The sequence below is a fragment of the Pistacia vera genome, unplaced genomic scaffold (assembly GCF_008641045.1).
Source record: "Pistacia vera cultivar Batoury unplaced genomic scaffold, PisVer_v2 Contig566, whole genome shotgun sequence".
NCBI classification, from domain to species: domain Eukaryota; kingdom Viridiplantae; phylum Streptophyta; class Magnoliopsida; order Sapindales; family Anacardiaceae; genus Pistacia; species Pistacia vera.
The window spans coordinates 1,153,019-1,173,155 of record NW_022196408.1 but is presented as its reverse complement, the minus strand read 5'-3'; the positions used below and the strand labels follow the sequence as shown (position 1 = coordinate 1,173,155).

Genomic DNA, 20,137 nt, shown 5'->3' with positions numbered 1-20,137 from the left:
GGAAAACATTGCTTCCGCGCTATAATTTCGTTGCACCTGTATCTACCAGAATATCCACTGTATATGGTTCATATTCCGGGAAATAAAGTTCCGCTCTAATACAAGTATCAATAGTTCCTTGTACTAGTGCTGACAATGAACTTTTCGACTCATTTCATTCGCGTTGTTGGAGTAATCGTCTTCATATACTGGGATTTGAACACACTTATAACCGATTATCCTCTGTGAAGAAGTTTCACTTCCTGCTGTGCTAGCAGTATCATCGTTTTGTCTTTTTCCAGCATATTAATCCTTGGTTTTGGTCGAATAACCTCTTTACCTCGATCCGAAATAGAATTTCGGGGAGTAGGAAGAGTAACCTCAACCTGATTACCAAGTTCCTCAATGTGAATTCCCGACCGATGGGTTGATAAGGCATTTGGGCCGTTACTGGACAGGATATCCTTTTCAGTCAAACTGGTATCAGAGCCAAGTTGGCTTCCACGCGGCCGGGTTCGAATCGCTGAAACGTTCCCAAACGATAAGGGTAACAAATTAAGCATTCGGGTCGGGTCCAACGCTACGCCAAAGACAACGCGCATGCGGGGCGTGGTGGGTTGATAAGGCATTGGGCCGTTACTGGACAGGATATCCTTTTCAGTCAAACTGTTAACTTTATTCCTTTTCTTAGAATTACTCTGATAAACTCTTATACCTGATTAATAATATTCTCTTTGAATAGAAGGATAATAGAGTTGTTTGGGACATCGTTGCTGGATGTTAGAACACTCTATACTGAATTTTCAAAGAAATATTATAATAATGATTTAATGATACAAGGTGTTTTAATCAAACTTGTTTTCATTTAGATCATGGACTTGAAACAAACCGGAAATCGGTTTGTGAATACTATCGTTGATAAAGTAGAACAATCAATTGTAAGTTCGAAAATCTCGATAGGAAGGTAAACTATACGTGTTATCGTATATTTGCCTTACAACAAGAATTAACCCAGATCCAAAAAGGATTGAAAAGGCTAATTCTGATTTACAGAGGATTTACTCTGGAACGTGTTCTTACTATTCTCTTGAATAGGTAAAAGAATCACGGTAACTCTGGCTTCAGAGGTCACTTCATTAAGATAGGTAACTATCCTATGTCACTAGTTCTTAGTGATATAGAACAAGTGTGTCCTATAGAAGGATATACTAGAAGAGATTAAGAGGTGTCTCTTAGATCTCTGTAACGGAAATCCAGATATCCGGAAAGACTATCTGGAATGGCTAGTATTAAAAGACTGAGGGATGCTATTCATACTGCTTTGCAGCAGGGAGCAACTCGGCTTTTGCAGTTTGTTACTAGTCAACTCACAGTCATTGAAACTTAGAACTGCAGTTTCGGAATAAGTGGCTGGAAAAAGTTGAAGCTGTAATTGGATATTGGTTTGGAGAATCTCAAGATCCAAACACTGAAGGTTCTAGCGATTTGCTCAGAGGAACAACTAGAGGAAGAGTTGGCACATCTTCAGGTAAAAAGATCAGGGAGTCTGGATCGGATTTTGGATCAGATTAAAGATTTAAAACTTATCTCCAATTCTGAGGAAAAAGCATGGCAGACAAGGATACTCTAAACAGTTTGCTGCCAGCCTGCAAAATAAATTTCCTGGTCTTCCCCCAGGTTATGCAGATTTTGTAGCTCAGGAATCCAAGGCGATTGGGAAAAGGCTGAAAACTTGTATCTAAAGGCTGTTAAAGAGGAATACTTTTTTTCAAAAACGGAAGGAAAAAAGATTGAACTTCCGGAATTACTCCTTCGGATGCTATGAAAATTAGCAAATATTACGAGGAGGAATTAGTAAACAAAAGGATCGGGAAAGGGATCAAAACCTTCCCCAGGACCTAAAATGGCGGATTTGGAAAACTTAATCTCGCAACTCAGGGAATCTAGTTAAAAGAGATCCTTTAGATGGGATGAAAAATCCGTTACACTCTTTTGAAGGTTTCCTTAGAGAAACTCAAAGCCTGAATTCAAACCCACGACTTATCCTACAACGATAAAGTCGGAATTCACACCCAGACCTAATCCACGGTTAGTGGAGATACCGTCGAGTGGAAGTTTCTTAATTTAGATTGCGTCAGTAATGTAACTGAAGCAATTGAAAATTGGGAAACTGTTAACTGGGTCCATGTACAAAATAAAGCATTGACCTAGGCCAAACTTACAGATTTTTACGGTCTACACTGCAGGGACTGCAGGAAGCTTCTGGATGAGTTTAGAAGCTAGTACCGGTATTCTTGATACTGTAAGGGACTTAAAAAGTTGCGAAGGAATTTTTGCACTTTTTAAGGACAGCTCTGTCGAGAATTTACTGAATAACTATAACCAGTAGGAATCTTGCAGAGGTAGTAGCTTGGAAGCTTTGACTAAACTTCGTCTTTGTGACATGTGCCAGTTTGAAAACTTCGTCTGTGAGTACAGGAAGTATTTTTACCAGTTACCTGGTGGCACACAGGAAGTTATGAAGAATGCTTTCTTCGCAAAGCTGCCCAATGGATGGGACAAAGCTGCTAACGAGGCGTTCAAGCTTCTACTAGAGAAAACCAAATAGTTGACTCTCTAGGAGGAAGAATCGAAGCTGTACGACAACTCGTGAACAAGGTGTTTGAATGCCAAGCTTGATAGGGAAGCTAAAAGGCTTGACTTCAATGATGCCTGTTGTTACAATTTTGAGGAGTCCCAGGACAATATGGCTGTGATTCTAGCCAGGAAAACACCAAAATTGGAACACTCATAAGAAACGGGTAATACGTGGAGGTTTAATAAACCAAAACGGTTTCGTTCTATGAGGAAGAAACCTGTTTTCAATAAATCCAAACTTCCAGATCATGGAAGGTTTATTCGAAAAACAGGGAAGACTTCGGGTTCTTCGAAGGAACGAGGTCAAGGAAATTCTGTGCTACTTGCCCTTCGGGAAAAGATGCAAAAGATTGTAATTGCTGCTGGATTGTGTAGCAAAGATCATTTTGCAAATAATTGTCCAAACAAAGCTAAAAAGAAGCAGTATTAACTTCTGAATATTAATCAGGAACTCAAACTTCTTTGTATGAGCCTGTTTGGGGAACGAGGTTTACTCGGATGACGAATCAGTTTATGAATTGATTTCGGAATACTCTGATCAAAGTTCAGAGGACAACTCGTCAGATTCATCTGATGAGGAAACTTATCATCGGCAAAGAACATTCATGATAGATCGCACAGTCTAAATGAAAGTTCTGAGAACCTTTACGATGATAGGAACTCATCCCTTTACAAGATGAGGAATCTACTCCTAACTCGGTTATAGTTCTTCTACGAGTTACGAGGATAATTCGGAAATCCCGAAACTTGGAAAATTCCAAGGCTTACACCTAGGGAAGTTTTCGAGAGAAAACTAGGTGGTCATTCAAAGCCACTGGCTTGGAAGATGTACATGAAAAGCCTATTAAGGTAGCCTTGTCAGAATCGTCTGAAGGTGAAATAATTCTTTCAAACGATGAATGGCTATCTACGGTTCGTGATTTGGCTCGCCGGCACGAGACAAGTATCACTATGTACAACTGGGCGCGGTACAAATACGCGTAATAGGTTTATTCCGGAGAGGAATGAATGTACCTATTCAGGTCGCTTACTGGATAGGAGATGGACCACGTTTACTAAAGCCCTAATTGGCGGTTTTCACGCTAATTTAGCTTTAGGGATTGTTATGGGACAATTCGACCAGGATATATGGTTAGTCTCAAAGATCCAAATCTTAAACGGATAATGGTTCTTCGAATTCATACTTCTGGCCTAGACTTCTTCTTCGTTCTAGTGACGGAATTACTATTCAATATAGGTTAATTTACCGTTTGGTCATTCGGTAAATCCCTTGAAAATGAACCTTAGTGAGATACTGAAGTTCATGGCCCAACCGAAAACTCAATAATTCCTATTCGGCTGCAGTGTAATGCTCAGCAACTCACTTGGCCCAAACGATGGATTCTTACTTACACCCAACCCAGCGTGGTGGAATTAACACATCGGTCGGGAATTCACATTGAGGAACTTGGTGATCAGGTTGAGGTTACTCTCCTACTCCCAAATTCTATTTCGGATCGAGGTAAGAGGTTATTCGACCAAAACCAAGGATTAATATGCTGGAAAAAGACAAAATCGATGAACTCTAGCACAGCAGGAAGTGAACTTCTTCAAGAAGATAATCGGTTATAAGTGTGTTCAAATCCCATATATGAAGACGATACTCCAACAACGCGAATGATAATGAGTCGAAAAGTTCATTGTCATGCACTATACAAGAACTATTGATACTTTTATAGAGCGGAACTTTATTTCCCGGAATATGAACCATTACAGTGGTATTCTGGTAGATACAGGTCAACGAAATGTATAGCGCGGAAGCAATGTTTTCCAGAAGAATATGGAACAGCTTGAAAAGCCTACATGAATACAGTTGCAGATGGAGGTCAAAATATGATTACGGAATTTGTCCAGGACGTAGTCATATTGTTAACAAGAAAAAGTTTACTCTAAGGGAAGTCCTACTTATGGATTACTTAGAGGTTGACTTTATTCTGGAAACTCATTTCTGAGAGGACAGCAGAAGTGAGGCCGTTCGTCCAGATAATGATTATTTACTTGGAGGACATTCTATCCCAATCCTTGCAAAGCCGGAAATTAATAAAGTTCGTTATGGGTTTCGACCTCAACGAAACGGCAAGAATCAGATCACATATTTTTTCCTGTTATTTCAACGGAGAAATGGTTTTGCAAGTTCTAAGGTTTGGGATGAGGAAGCTTGTATGTTTACTTACAGAGGTTATATCCTTTCATCTTTCACACCGGATCGCACGAGGTATATCGCAGGAGGAAAACCCCTCTGGTGCATGCCTTGAGAGCACGGATGATTTAACACAGAAGGAGATTACTCTTGTAAACAAGAGCTGTGTTAACCTTTAATTCTTGAGGATGAAATCAAGGAATAAAGAGGAACTTTCTCCAGTTTCGATGATCAACCATTGAAGCTATGGGAAAGGAACGGTATCTTTGCTGTTCTAAAACACGAAACCCTGATGATATATTAAATCAGAATCTCGTAGGTACTCTCCGGATGTAGAAGAGAATTTAGAAAGCAAATACCGGGTTACTCTCTAAGGGATTAATACGAGAAAGTAAAAGTCCACACCTCTTCGCCAGCCTTTATGGTTATGAATAGAGCTGAGCAGATTAGAGAAGCTCGTATGGTAATCGACTATAGGCAACTCAATGAAAAAACTATAGCGATGGATATAATCCCTAACAGATCAGCTTTGTTAAATAGCTAGATTTGGAAAAATCTTCTCTCGTTTTGATTTAAGTCAGGATTTGGCAAATCGAATGGCAGAAGATAGCATACCTTTAACGGCATTTACATGTCCTAAAGGGTTATATGAATGGTTAGTCTTGCCTTTTGGACTTAAGCAAGCGCCATCCATATTTCAAAGGAAAATGGATAAGGTTTCTTTGACTTATCTGACTTTTGTACTGTCTATGTAGATGATGTTTTAGTTTTTAGTAAAACTAAGGAAGAACATAAAAATCATCTTCGACAGGTAATCAAAAGGTTCCTTGATCATGGGATGATCTATCTGAACGAAAGTAGAGTGGTTCCAAAGATTAAATTCTTAGGTGTTAATTTGGAGAAGGAGGAATCCAACTCCAAGATCACATTTCAAAGAAATTGTTGGATTTTCCTAATATGCTTGAAGATAAGCATATGTTACAACAGTTTCTTGGACTCGCTAATCAAATGAGGGAATATGTCCCTAAATAGCCGAGGTTTTAAAACGTTAACAAGGAAAGTTAGCTCTAAAGTCCCCTGGACTTGGACAAAGAGGATACTAACTGTGTTTATCCGGACAAAAAACTTGACTAAGCACTTAAAACCTTTATCACTCCCTCAAGATGAAGATCGCTTGATTATTGAAAGTGATGCATCTGAGTTTCTTTGGGGAGGTTGCTTAAAGCCAAGGAAACTGATAATATTGACGGATTGTTCGATATGCATCAGGAAAATTCCTTCCAGCTGAATCAATATCCCACTCATGAAAGGGAAGTTTTAGCTGCGAAAGAATGTACTGATAGATTTCGTTTGTTCGTAATCAGTCAGGAATTACTTTAAGGACAGATTCTAAATATTTAACTACATTTATGAAATTGTCTTTAAAGGATGATAAAACTAGATTAATTAGGTGGCAAATCTGGTTTGCGGAATATCGCTTAAGATTGAATACTTACCTGGTAAATCTAATTTTATCGCTGACTTTTTGTCTCGCATGCAGAAAAATCAGCAATTCAAATGGACAAAAAGGACTGGAAGTCTCTTCTCTTGCTCAAAATGCAAACTGAGAGGTCATCCAGGAGGAATTGCCCTTCCAGGAAGTCTTTGAAGCAGGATACTCCTATGGAGGAAACGAATACTGTGATTAAACAGGTAACAACTGCTCAAAGAAAAATCTGTAAACCAACAGGTTACTGCTCAAAAAGGCAGGCTTCAACTATTGATTTGCGGGAATTATACGTTCCAGGTCAGCTATCTCACTGGATACGGATACTTCTGATCGACAAACCCTAAGTATCAGAAGGACTACGCAGCCAGCATGGTGATTACACCAAGCTCTACGCGAACTCTGCTACTTTGAATCTAGTACAAAAAACACCAGGAAAACAGAGGAAAGCAGACTGTTAAACAACAACAGGTTGTTGGTACTGCTAAACTACAGCACGACTTCATGGATCATTCACATTCCCTGAAGGAATTAATCTACTCAAGCTAGTGAAAATCTCTGGAGATTTAGAAAGCCAATGTCGTGTTGCCCTGGCCTTAGGGAAAGGACATGTCGAGCTTGATTCTCTACTTCAGAATTTCAGGAGCTTGCATGGCTTGAAGAGGATAACTGTACTACGAAGAAGAGGAAAATTTTGGAAAACCAATTCTTCGGAAATCTATAACCAAAAGATTGTACAATGGATCACATTTCCATGTTTGAGATGCACTATCTCAAGTTAATCACTTTGGATGAGCTATAGCTCACTTTGAGAAAACAGATTTGAAGGAATTACTTCAAGGACTATCTGTATTCTTAAATGGTGCTATGGAATTGTTCGTTCCATGGGAACTCTTTAAAAGAGGATTCTTTAAGGATCTTTACAGAAAGGATGGATCGACATTCTTACAATTGACGTACAGGAAGCTATGGTGGACCCTGGAATTCCAGCGCGGTTAAACAAACGCTCTGTGTACTTGACAGGAGAATTAACACCTTTACCTGCATAATTACTTCCACATTGCAGGAAGAGAAGCTATCCAACCGTACAATATGGGAATTCATTGTAGGTGAACCATGGTACGATGGTTTTGCAGACGAACATATTATAATGGGGAGCTGGCTGACACGAATTAAAAAGAAAACTGGAAAAGAGGAATGGATTTGGACAAACTGCATATTACCAAGATGATGCAGGTAAAATCCAAACTGAACCAACTCCTTTCTGAAGACGCATTAGTTCACTTAGACAAAGGAATTATTGTCGTTCTTCCGATCAAATATGCCAAAGTTCAGGACCTCTTTTTAGACAAAACAAGGCTCGGATTAAAGTTTTGGCGGAAGGCTTTGAGCTCGCCTATATTTCTAAACAACCTTGATGGAAGGTACGAAAGATATTCTCAGGCCCATTCTAGCCCAAGAAGAGCTAAGATGGACTCAGAAGAAACTCTTTCGGGTTTTTGGACTCGTTGGAGCGGCCCAGCTCATCCTACGCCCAGAAAAAGGGAGATTTGATCAACCTATATGATCAACACGTAAACGCTTACGTGTATCAAAAGGCGGAATATTTGTAATAATTATCTTTTGACAATTGGGAGACAGTAGACCCCAATGCTTTGTTGTTGTTTTTGCTTTGTCAAAAAGTAAACTGTAGACTTTTTGACTTTTGTAAAAGTTGTCGGCAGATTCAAACTCGTTTGAAATCCTGCCTTAACTCTCGACTATAAAACGAGAGGTTGTATCTTAGTTTCATTGAGAGAAAATAAAACTAAACATTTCTCAAAGAATTTGTTCACTCTCTACTCTTGCAAAGACTTAAAGAGGTTAAAGAGGTTAGTTTTAATTCTCTTCTATTAATAACATGTTTATGTTCTTGAATGTTATTAATATACTCGATCATGTGTAACACTAGCATGAATGATCCTGTAAATCAATCCTTTTCAGTTACATTGGTATCAGAGCCAGACTTCCACCCCGTGCACCCGCGTTCGAGTCCCGGCAAGCGCAGAAAAATCCTAAGTGGGAAAAGAAAGCGCGTGGGAGCAGACGCTGGGCAGTGCAGTCTCATTCGTTGGGAAAGGGGAATAAAGGTTATTGGCCGTTAACTGACAGGATATCCTATTAAATAATTAAAAAAGAATTAACTAAACTCGAGCCTTGAATTTCATTATAACCTTGCTCTAGTTTGGTAGGGGTCATGGGTCACTATTGAAATACTAATAGTACTTCGTGGCAAAAATCAAACTTCTTGCCTGACGAAAGGTGGACTGAATGCGAATGGAACAAAGTTCTCAAACCAACAGACCAAAATTTTCATATTATCCATCTTACTCCCTAGTTAACTTGTAACTTGGTGAGGTTTTATTTTAATTAATCACTTTTATTTTATGGGTTTAAAAATTAATTCATTGCCCCCTTACCTTCAGGAGTTGGGTCGAATACAGCAGCAAGGGCTTCTCATTGCTAAGTAGAGCAGTTCTTCTCGGAATATAAATTCCACTAATTCCAATCTGGTCAGAACAACAGTTAAGTTATGAAGCTGTGTTCTAAATTCCTTGCATTCGCGAATCAAGATGAGTCAAACAAAATACAATTATAAGCAAGTACAAACTAATGACACAAGCCTTTTTCTTTAAAGAATGTAAAGTAATATAACTATTCATACAAGTGTGGCAGCTTTACTACCTTTGTTCCATTAGTATGCGAATTACCTACAAAACTAAGGTTACTCTCACAGGTTAGAAGGTGCCCGCACGAATATGCTTCCAGAAATTTTTCAGCTAATTTATCCACTACTCATCGAAAGCACAAGTAGGCCAATTCCCTGGGGCCGGACAATTTACATGTTCTCTTTCTCTGGACATCTCAAGCAAGTTGATTTATAGGTCGTCTTCTAATTCATCTGGTACATGCAACTTTTCGATGGCAGCCTGTTCAAAGATTTCCAAGGTTGATAAGCATGGATGAAAATGATATAATAATGTGCAATTAACCGAGATGTACAAGCATTCAAGTCAATCACCTTAATGGTAGCAACATCAGTTGCAGAAGGTTTCAGATCCAAAGCAAGACCATAGTGAAGCACGGCTTTGTCATGCATATTGTGCCGCTTATAGATCTTACCCATCAATGCATACACGCTACTTTCACGAGGGGCATACTCTTTAAGTTCCTCTAGGACTTCTAAGGCTTCTTCAAAATTTTCCAAGCTCACAAGTATATTAGCCTTCTGATACATGGGAAGAGGATTTTTCTTGTCTGCTAATATAGCCTTCTCCATCACCTCAATAGCCTCTTCACTTCTCTGTTACATAACACAAATAAATTATCAAAAACTTGTACAACGGTAAAATAAGCTTCCTCATGCCAAGATGTTATAGCCAATATAGCAAGTTGCCCAACCTTTAAGGCATGCAAAGCAGTTCCAAGATAAGACATTATAACAGAAGAACGTGGATTTATTTGGAAAGCCATTCGAAAGTGATGCTCTGAAAACTCAAACTTCTCTTGGCGAAGAAAGATCATCCCAAGCCCATACCACGAATTATAATGTCTAGCATCAACCCGAAGGGCACTCTGGTAGCTCCTGATTCCATTTTCAAAATCCTCCAAAGCTACATATCTGCAGTGAAAATGTGATTTCAAATTTTCAATAAACAGCTTAAGTTTTACAAAGATTGACTTAACAATCAACTAAAGATGTTTATTATAATGAGTATTATAGCTGTGCCATACTCATGACCGCAAAGCGTGTGTCCATATGCAAATCTTGGATTCAGTTGCACAGCTCGCTGGAAATTTTTAAGAGCTGTTTCATGGTCTTTCTGCAAGCTATAACAGTTTCCCATTGCACACCTGCATCCCCATCCAATCAATAAATATAAGGAACAATGATAATTACAACAAGAAGAAATCCTAAAAAAATGCAGCAGAGACTAGTAAAGGTTTTAGGCATTGGAATTATTAAATTTGTTCAAAAGCATATTCCTAGAGACATCGAAGGAGTTGATTAGACCCGAAGAAATAATCAATCAACTTTTATATAGCAAGATATTTTCTTAAGGACAACCATTTTAAAGCAGCTCTAAACTGAGCAGAGATTATTTGAGGCAAATAAGCAGCCAAGTTGAATAGGAGGAATTTGCTAAGCTTTTATAGGTGTGAAGGTTTACAAATTTTGGGTTGCAAGGGTGAGGAAACAACTGAAAATCTTTTTCAAAAAAGTAAAAGAATTAATATGAAAAAGAAAATTTTATTGCCTATTCATCTAATTAAATATAGATGCAAATTTAACCAAAGAAATTAAGTGACGGACATAAAGCTCAGGGGATCAGGATTCTGAAAGTGAAAATTGCCCTGTCACTGGTGAAAGCCAAAGTTTAAACAGTTTTATAACAATAATCAAGTTGAGAATATTTGTTTATTTAACAAGGTTTCATAAAGCTAACCATGATTGAGGAGCTAAGCGGTCAGTTGTAATCAACTCCTGTGCAAGGTAACTGAGCTTCATATCTTCCTTCAAATGCTGAAACGAAGGGAAAGTAACTTAGGGTGAAGCAGTGAAGTATATCAGCACAAAAAAGATTTTCAATTGCAAAATCTAAACATGATAAACCCAATTATGAGAGATATTACAAAGATTAACGCTTCTAGGTAATCTCAAAGGAAGGCGGTAGTCACCAAAGAAGGGGGCTATCCTTTCCTCTCCATATTTGATTTTGAACAATAAAAAGATGTTTATCAACGGCTTTTAGGCAAGCAGATAATGAGTCGGCAAAGTATAGATCAAAATGCCAGTTTATCTTTTAATACTTGTAATCTGAACATATTTTAGGAGATAGATAAAATAAATAGAAGGTGGACACTAGCGTAGATTATAGATCGCTAAGCACCAAAGCAATAATTCAATTTCAATATATACAATACTCCAAGAATAAAGCAACTCACATATAGAACTGTTGAATATATATCCATTCCTTCTAAACTATATGGTGATGCCCGACGAGCGAGACTGAAGGCCCGATCAGCTTCTAAATAATCTACCAATTCAAAATATGCTTTTCCAACCTGCACTTGAAATGCTCAATTCAGATGCAAGATAGTCAGAGACATACAGATGTTTTAATGTAGCCTTGAAGTTATTTTATGGAAAATTGGCCACAAAAAAGGTTTAATGCACAAAGAATCCACTAATTTCTACAATGATGACAAGTTTTCAAGTAAAATTATAATTTTATGTCTATTTGGAGAAAAAAGAGTTACAAATTTTTGTCACTTTACACCAACCACAGTTTCAAGGTTAATGGGCCCGACAAAATTCATCTCTTATATTGTACTACTTCTTCATCTCACAGCTTTCTTTTTATAAAAGACACTTTTAAGAAGAATACTAAATTGGTTGATAATTTTCAATCTTTTCATCTCACGCCAAACAAAACGAAACATGAAACCAAAAAAAAAAAAAAAATAGAAATCCAATCGTAAATTTTTTGAGTGAAATTTTTTACAAATATAATACCATACATGAAAACAAAATAGAGCTTAATATATTGAATAAAAAAATCAAGGGTCCAATTTCTAATCACCAGGAAGTTGTATAAAAATTTCCCATGATAGAAATGATACAATGTAGACAATGAATCAAGTTCATGGGAACTTCCGAAAGACAATATAGATGATTCATTAAGTTTGACCCCATTTCTGATTTTTGGAGGAATATGTTTTAAAATTTCACAATAAAAAGACTTTAATTAACTCCTGAACAGTAAGTAGTTGACTAAGTTAAAAACATAACAGCAAGTCATATAGGAATATATATGAAGATAAAATATTTGTTTATTTTCTTCAGCTTTTACTGCAAGACAAACTCTTCATCTTGTTACAATCTTAAGTAAATGGCATACGTTCTCCATATAACCTGACTAAAATGAAGGTGATTACCAGCTAGACAGTGCGTAACAAATTGTCTACTACATCTAATATTAATAAATTGGTAATGAACTCATTAAACACTACCAAAATTACCTGGGAAAGCACCCAACCAGTAATATAATGCTTATGAGGTAGTTTCAGATAGGTATCCAGTGCATCCTGTAATACCAGAAGCAGTATTCAGAAAATCAAATGCAATATATGAATTCATTATTCAGTTTCTTCAGTGGTAGCCAAATAATACCTGGCACCTGAACATGCAGGAAAGTCTGTAGCCTTCCCCAAAAATTCTCAAGAGGCCCAATATTTCTAAAGTACCACTTATTACTCTAGAACCACTCAAGGAAACCCCACCAGTTGGCACAGTTGATCCTTCCTGTGCAACAGTTCTAGTTTCACCACAGGGAAGAGAACTAGAAATTGTTGAAGAAATACTTGTCCGAGAATCATCAAAAGCCTCATTACGTATCCCTAAAAGAGAATTTTTATTAGAAAGAAGTAACAGCTTAATAATCAGTAAGCCACAGCAAGCAAGAAAGAGAGCAGGATAACAAAAGCAAATTAAGCACTTGTAGCATCCTGGAAATATATTACAATTCCAATTTAAGTTAATCAAACGAATATGAAAGAGATGCACATGAATATCAGACACACAAGACATTGAATGCAAGCAGAGAGATCATTTTTATTGACCCAAATAATTTCAATAAAATAATAATAGAAACCAACAGAAATTTATAGACCAATACAGATAAAAAGAGCATCAGACTATTTTTCTTCACCATATTCTGCATTTTGAAGATAAACCAAACTAATTGTGGATTGATTTTTTCACTCTGTTTTTGATAGTAATAACACATTTCTGAAATTCAAAGTAGTTAGAAGAATGGAGAACTAAAAACCAAACTGGCATTACCAACCAAGAAACTCTACTGAGGTTTTCTCATAGATGGATCGAAAATGGAAGATCATAACTATGGTAATTTTTTTTAACAAGTACATTATTCAGGGTGCAAATAATTTAAGTAAACAAAAAGGCATAAAATAACCACTCTATTGACCAGCAGCAAATCAAAGAATAGTAACACGGTAAAAGGGAATGTAACTGAATTACAGCCATTCTCACCCCCAGCAATCTTAATTTCATGATATAGTTCCCACAATTAAATAATACACATGAAGATGCATCACCTTCATCAATATTTTCATTGGCCCAAGACTGTCCTTTACGAACTGTTACAGAACGAAGCGCCACAGAACTCAACTTGGAACCTCCAAGATATTTAGAAGAGTTGCTAGTTCCATTTCCAGCTACTGTTGTGACACTCGCATTTGTGTTGTTTCCTGCTTCTCCAGCAAGTCTCGTACTACGTCGTGGGCCAGAATCAGAAAATAACCTCCCAGAAATCTGAGACAGAGGAGAAACTCAATAAAAGGGAGATTCTAATTTATACAAAGGTACACTAAAATGTATTTAAAGATCTCTAGTTCCAGAAAGAATATGCGGATGTATCAAATATGAAGGGAAATAACTTAAAATCAGCTAGTCCCAACAATGCAGTTAAACAAAATTATTTGTCACTTAAATTATGTGTATCATCAAACATACCATATTACCAAATCAAGCAGAAAGATGAAAAAACAATCACACTCAAGCTCAACAAACAAAAAAGAGTGAAGTCCAACCACCAAGCAAGGACGTGAATGCTACATAAGTGCATAATGCAAAGTAATCCACTGAGTGCAAACTCGTCATCTATATTCTATGACATGCCAACAACCAGATAATGCAGGACAAAGATACAAAATGATATCAGAGGATGAACCGGGTTTTGGTAATATACTGATTAAGGAGAATCAAGAATGCAAAGATACACGAACTTAAGAGGCAAGATCTGAATGGTCATAGCTGGCATTAAGGATACATAAAAAAATAAAAATCTGACAGATAATCTAAAACCTTTCTTAATTTTCCTTCATCTACAAACTTTCTTCGAGGGGCCTGTATAGTAGAGTTCACAGTTGACCTTGGAGAGCTATCTGCACCAAGTGTGTTGAGGTTTGGACCATTGAGTTGCACATTTCTACACAAAGGCGGAGGAGCCACACCTGACAACTGCAAAATATAGAGGAACTCACACTGAAGGTCTATCTTTACACTATAAAGGATTTAAAAGCTAAAATAGAAAATATGCTCTCCATATACACTCAATAAAACAAAATCTAACTAAATCAATTCATCTCAAAAGCCAAAAAGAAAGATGCAAACTTATACTAACAGTGGCACAAAGAAAAGAGATCAAGAATTGCACATTGACTATTGATTGGTCAATGGCACAAGCCTTAAAAGAAACATGGCACTGCCTAACCACGTTTTTGAAAATTTAAAGAAGAGGATTTGAACTAACATCTTTATTGACATAGATGCACAAGGGATAGTCACCAGAGAAAATCCACTAAGTTACCATTACGATCTTTCAACATATATTTACAAAAGACAATTACGACATTCCAAAGCTATGGCTAAACAAATGAGCTTTACATAATTGTACCTGTGTGGCCACTGGTGAAGGCGTATTATAAAATGAAATATTTGAAGCACCACCATTTAAAGGTTGATTAGAAGCTCCAGCCAACATAGCTGCTCCATGATAATTTCCAGGGACATCTCTCAGGTTATTAGTTTGCATGTTTTTCAATTGCCTTGGACTCACATCTTCAGAACCACAATTTTTAGAAGAAACTAAGTTACGATCCTCATTGATTGAGTACAAGTTTTGGGATGTTGATCCATGATGTAAGTACTGCTTTTGAATACAAAGAGCAGCTGCTTCACCAAAAACAGCAGTTGCTTCTTCAGCAGCACCTAAACCATTCAAAAACAGAGGCCATGACTCAAATATAACAGAACAAATAAAGATAAAAGCCCCAAATAGCACTACATAATCGGTACTATTCAACTAAAGGAGCCTTATTTGATCAAAGCAGAAATTTCAGAGATATCAATCACGGAGAATTAGTAGCTCACTGCAATTAATTGCATGGCACTAAATTGTTTCCTGTGAAACTGAAGTTAAGAAGAAAACTAAATAAGTTTTGTAACTATTACTACTAGTCTTAAGATAATACACATTCAAAAAAATAAAAAATAAAAAATTGAATCACAAGCATACATAACAACTTGATTCATGCACTAAAACTAAAGTCTCATCACCTGTAGTTAGTAAAATTGAGAGAGAGAGGGTCCAAAAAGACCTTTACAAACATATCTGGGAAACAAGGCAGCACATTTTAACAATNCAGCCAACATAGCTGCTCCATGATGATTTCCAGGGACATCTCTCAGGTTATTAGTTTGCATGTTTTTCAATTGCCTTGGACTCACATCTTCGGAACCACAATTTTTAGAAGAAACTAAGTTACGATCCTCATTGATTGAGTACAAGTTTTGGGATGTTGATCCATGATGTAAGTACTGCTTTTGAATACAAAGAGCAGCTGCTTCACCAAAAACAGCAGTTGCTTCTTCAGCAGCACCTAAACCATTCAAAAACAGAGGCCATGACTCAAATATAACAGAACAAATAAAGATAAAAGCCCCAAATAGCAATACATAATCAGTACTATTCAACTAAAGGAGCCTTATTTGATCAAAGCAGAAATTTCAGAGATATCAATCACGGAGAATTAGTAGCTCACTGCAATTAATTGCATGGCACTAAATTGTTTCCTGTGAAACTGAAGTTAAGAAGAAAACTAAATAAGTTTTGTAACTATTACTACTAGTCTTAAGATAATACACATTCAAAAAAATAAAAAATAAAAAATTGAATCACAAGCATACATAACAACTTGATTCATGCACTAAAACTAAAGTCTCATCACCTGTAGTTAGTAAAATTGAGAGAGAGAGGGTCCAAAAAGACCTTTACAAACATATCTGGGAAACAAGGCAGCACATTTTAACAATTACAGAAAAAGAACTAGGTTCCATTACATCAAACTCTGGCTAATTTCAATTTGAATCACATCAGCACAAAAAACTACAGTTCTCACCATCAAAAATCAATGAAAGACCAAATTGAACAAGCACCTCAAGTTGAATTGCAGAGTCATAATGATTAGTACAGCACACATCACATACTAATTTGAGAACAAGTAAAATCTTGCATCTTCTTGTTGACATGCCACTATAAATAAAGCAAAATTCCTTATAAAAGTTTAGGTTATATTCACAATCGTTTTTGTTTTCATTTTCATTTTCTCTATTTTATCTTTTAAAATGTGTAATACTTGTTTACTTATCATTTCCTTTCTCTAAAACAAAAAGAAACAAATAATTTGATGGATAACTAAAAAATTGAAGACACAAAACATAAAAATTGTTGTTTCCTATGTTTTAATCCTCTACTTTATCACAATATTTCAGATTTAACTTAAGAAAATGATAACAAATACATTTTCACTATTTTCACTTTCAAATACTATTTTTAGAAAATGAAGTGAATGCACTTTCAAAATTTGCAAATACAAAATCAAACTTCTAATTTTCATTTTCAATTTCCTTTTTTAAAACAAAAACACTAAAAACAATAATGAACACCACCTCAGAGATAATGAACTTGGTGTACCAATAAGATTGACAAAATAAACTAGTTTGTTGCATTTGTATGACATTGTTGATTCAGTAGAACTTTACTTAAAAGTCATCATCAAATAAATATTATGCAGATACATTAAATCATCTTAAGAGTCAAATAATCATATCCTGCTTATAGATTTTATCTACTTATGCCTTTTGCACTACAACAATGAAAAATACGGAACCAGAGGAGCTTTCTTTGTACAGACCTAGTATACACAATTCTTCATATGCAGCCCACAGTAAAGGATCCAGAGACAAGGCCTGCTTAAAGTGGTGAATGGCACTTTTCCTTCTATCGGTGTACCTGAATAGAGATAATCCCCAATCAGCTTATGGAATAAAAGTCAGATATCTCTGAAACTGGACTGGTTGATATTTTCAATGACGACCAGTCCTAGGAAATTAAAATTCAGTTCTGTCACCCACTTGTAAGACTAACAACAAAACTCAAAAGATTAAAATACACAAAGAATAGTCACTAGGGTTAGCTATACCCAAAGATCTTGCGTTAGAGTCACGGAAGAGGCAATTACCGGGTCTACCCACAAAAAAAAAAAAAAAAAAATACACATAGAATTATGATTATGCTCCTCATTTCATGACATCTGAACTAAAATTATCTACTTTCAACACTTATGCCTGGATAAACCACAGAAACAGCTGCCATAAAGCAGGAACAACCTAAGGAATAGATGTAAACTGCGCAAATATTCAACCCAACTTCAACACTAGTTCCTTCAGACATCTCAGGTAATGCAGAACCTTTTAACAGTATCTCTCACTTGCCATATAATGACATCAAAAGCAAAGTAAAATACATCCTTGGAGATCAAATGATACAATATTTATGAAAGTGAAAGCAACCTGTAAATAAGTCCAATAAGGTAATGACCAGCTGCTCCATTTGGAATCTGCATAGAATAGACAATTAACAGAGAGCAAGTCATTCAGAAACAAAACAAAAACGAAACCTGCAAAAATCCTCTCCAAAAACAGGGAGGGGGAAAGAAATACTGAATATACACTCATTTCATTCCTTGGTTTATAAAATTAGAGTGTTAAGAGTGACGATTAATTTATTTTATTTATCAACAACAAACTCTTTAAGGAAGCCATATTAACTACATTGCAGATACATAAACAAATATACAAAATCAAAATCAAAACCTCTGCAGCAGGCTCATTAGCAGGACTTAATGCAGCTTCAGCTTCACTAAGAAGATCCATCTGAAAGCAAGACATCGCAAACAAGTAGCGGGATTGAGCCATTTGCGTTCCTTTGGACAATAATGAAAACAAAAAAAGAATAACAATCAACAACAATGCAGTAAATCAATCGCAAGAAATGGGCAACAAATAATAGAAATGATAAATCATATATTGACAACAATATGAAACATTATAAACATACAATGCATACCCTTTAGAATATTATATGCAGCATACGCTTGATTGTTCTGCAAGTAGCAGGCAGCTAATAATTGCAAATTCATCTGCACATTAAAAAAGTACCTGAGTTTGAAGTCATCTAAAACTTAACAAAATAAAGCAAGCAAAGCAGTGACTAGCAAACACTACATAGCTGAAACAAATGCCAGTATACTTCACTAAAATTAAGTCCATATATCATCAAATCAAATGGTTATATTAGATAAGAGAATATATTAATAAATAATAATAATAAGCAGAATCACAAACAGTTGCACGGGTACACAGAAACTCGGTCAAATTTGAATCAATGAACTCTAACAAGGATCATCTCCAGCAACCAGTATTAGCTACTAAAAGCTACATAGTTCCATCTAATGCAACATTATTAATGACGCGTACCCTAAACTTTACACGCCAGCCAAAAGACACGAATAAAATTTTATAATTTCAATTTTGATTTAAAAGCTAAACCTAATAAGTGAAAACTCAAAATCAGACAGCATCAATGTTGGTGATTAAAGTTCAATTTGGTCACGAAGAAATTNAGTTGCACGGGTACACGGAAACTCGGTCAAATTTGAATCAATGAACTCTAACAAGGATCATCTCCAGCAACCAGTATTAGCTACTAAAAGCTACATAGTTCCATCTAATGCAACATTATTAATGACGTGTACCCTAAACTTTACACGCCAGCCAAAAGACACGAATAAAATTTTATAATTTCAATTTTGATTTAAAAGCTAAACCTAATAAGTGAAAACTCAAAATCAGACAGCATCAATGTTGGTGATTAAAGTTCAATTTGGTCACGAAGAAATTTTAAAAAAAAAAAACATTAAAAATGTAAAATACTGAAACAAAATGAAGCTCAAAAAGAAAAATTTTCGTCCCGTTTCTCCCCAAACAAGCCACACGAACAAAAAAGAAAAAAAGAAAAAAAAAAAAGAGGTTTTGCGTAAATGTGTAGGACCTCGGAAGGGAACTCGGCACAGAGACGCTCGCAGAGGAAAATGGCGTTTCGGTACATGAAATGGCGGAGACTGTTCTGTACACAGTCTGTGAGTATCGCTTCCATGGCTTTATTTTGATTTTGAGTTTTGAGAAGGAGAGAGAAGGGGTTTTGTCTTCTGGTTTTGGGGGTTTCTTTGGGTTCAAATTGGGGAGGCACGTGTTATCTATTGCTGTTTCAAATGACGCGTCACGTGACAGGAATTGTAGTTAGGTGGTTCTTTTTATTATTCAAACACTTTATAATGATTTCATTAGAAATTTTAAATCTATTGGCTAGTTAATAATGTATCATACTTATATGGAACTGAAAACTATGTCCTCACTTTAATAATCAATTTTTAATTTCAATAATTGAATTTAATGTAAGTAAATAAGAGCGCATCAGGAACCTGCCCAATTATGTCAAGCCTTTGCCGCCTATAAGAAACATCTTTGGGCATTTATCAATGGAAAAATGATTAGAGTTATTCAATTTATGTACCGAATGACGTAATAAAATCTTAATAGTTGATTAATATTAACTTATAATGAATCAACGGTCAGAATTTTACCACATCATTCGATGCATATTGCAGCATTACTCTTTATCAATGACCTCAGTTTTCTTGAATGAATATTAAATATGATTTAACATTTTTTAGTAAGTGATTTGCTTAATTTATCATTTATATATTGGTTAAATTATGATATTCATGTGAAATCAAAATTCAAAATATTACATTAAAGTTTTTTTTTTTTTAATCACTGAGAGTATCCGGACAAATTTGGGTATACCTCAACTAATTATCTAGAACTC

At 36.0% G+C, this 20,137-nt stretch overlaps 1 protein-coding gene across 3 annotated transcripts; it reads right to left on the bottom strand.

The window, feature by feature from the left end:
• Positions 1 to 8,924: 8,924 nt before the first annotated feature.
• On the bottom strand, positions 8,925 to 19,461 carry LOC116108590 (cell division cycle protein 27 homolog B). Of its 3 annotated transcripts, none has more exons than XM_031394836.1 (17): positions 19,301 to 19,461; positions 18,317 to 18,389; positions 18,064 to 18,173; positions 17,761 to 17,807; positions 17,103 to 17,200; positions 15,560 to 15,788; positions 14,804 to 14,888; positions 14,212 to 14,367; positions 13,443 to 13,659; positions 12,496 to 12,722; positions 12,345 to 12,410; positions 11,268 to 11,387; positions 10,769 to 10,845; positions 10,056 to 10,175; positions 9,723 to 9,942; positions 9,343 to 9,624; positions 8,925 to 9,250 (listed from the first exon to the last, which is right to left on the bottom strand). In XM_031394836.1, the coding sequence occupies exons 1-17, from the start codon at positions 19,403 to 19,405 to the stop codon at positions 9,200 to 9,202; spliced, it is 2,283 nt and encodes a 760-aa protein (XP_031250696.1). In that variant the 5' UTR covers positions 19,406 to 19,461; the 3' UTR covers positions 8,925 to 9,199. The 3 variants fall into 3 exon arrangements, with proteins under 3 accessions (XP_031250696.1, XP_031250697.1, XP_031250698.1); XM_031394837.1 differs by having other exon boundaries at positions 18,064 to 18,123; positions 19,301 to 19,342; XM_031394838.1 differs by lacking the exon at positions 15,560 to 15,788 and having other exon boundaries at positions 14,804 to 15,117.
• Positions 19,462 to 20,137: the final 676 nt, after the last annotated feature.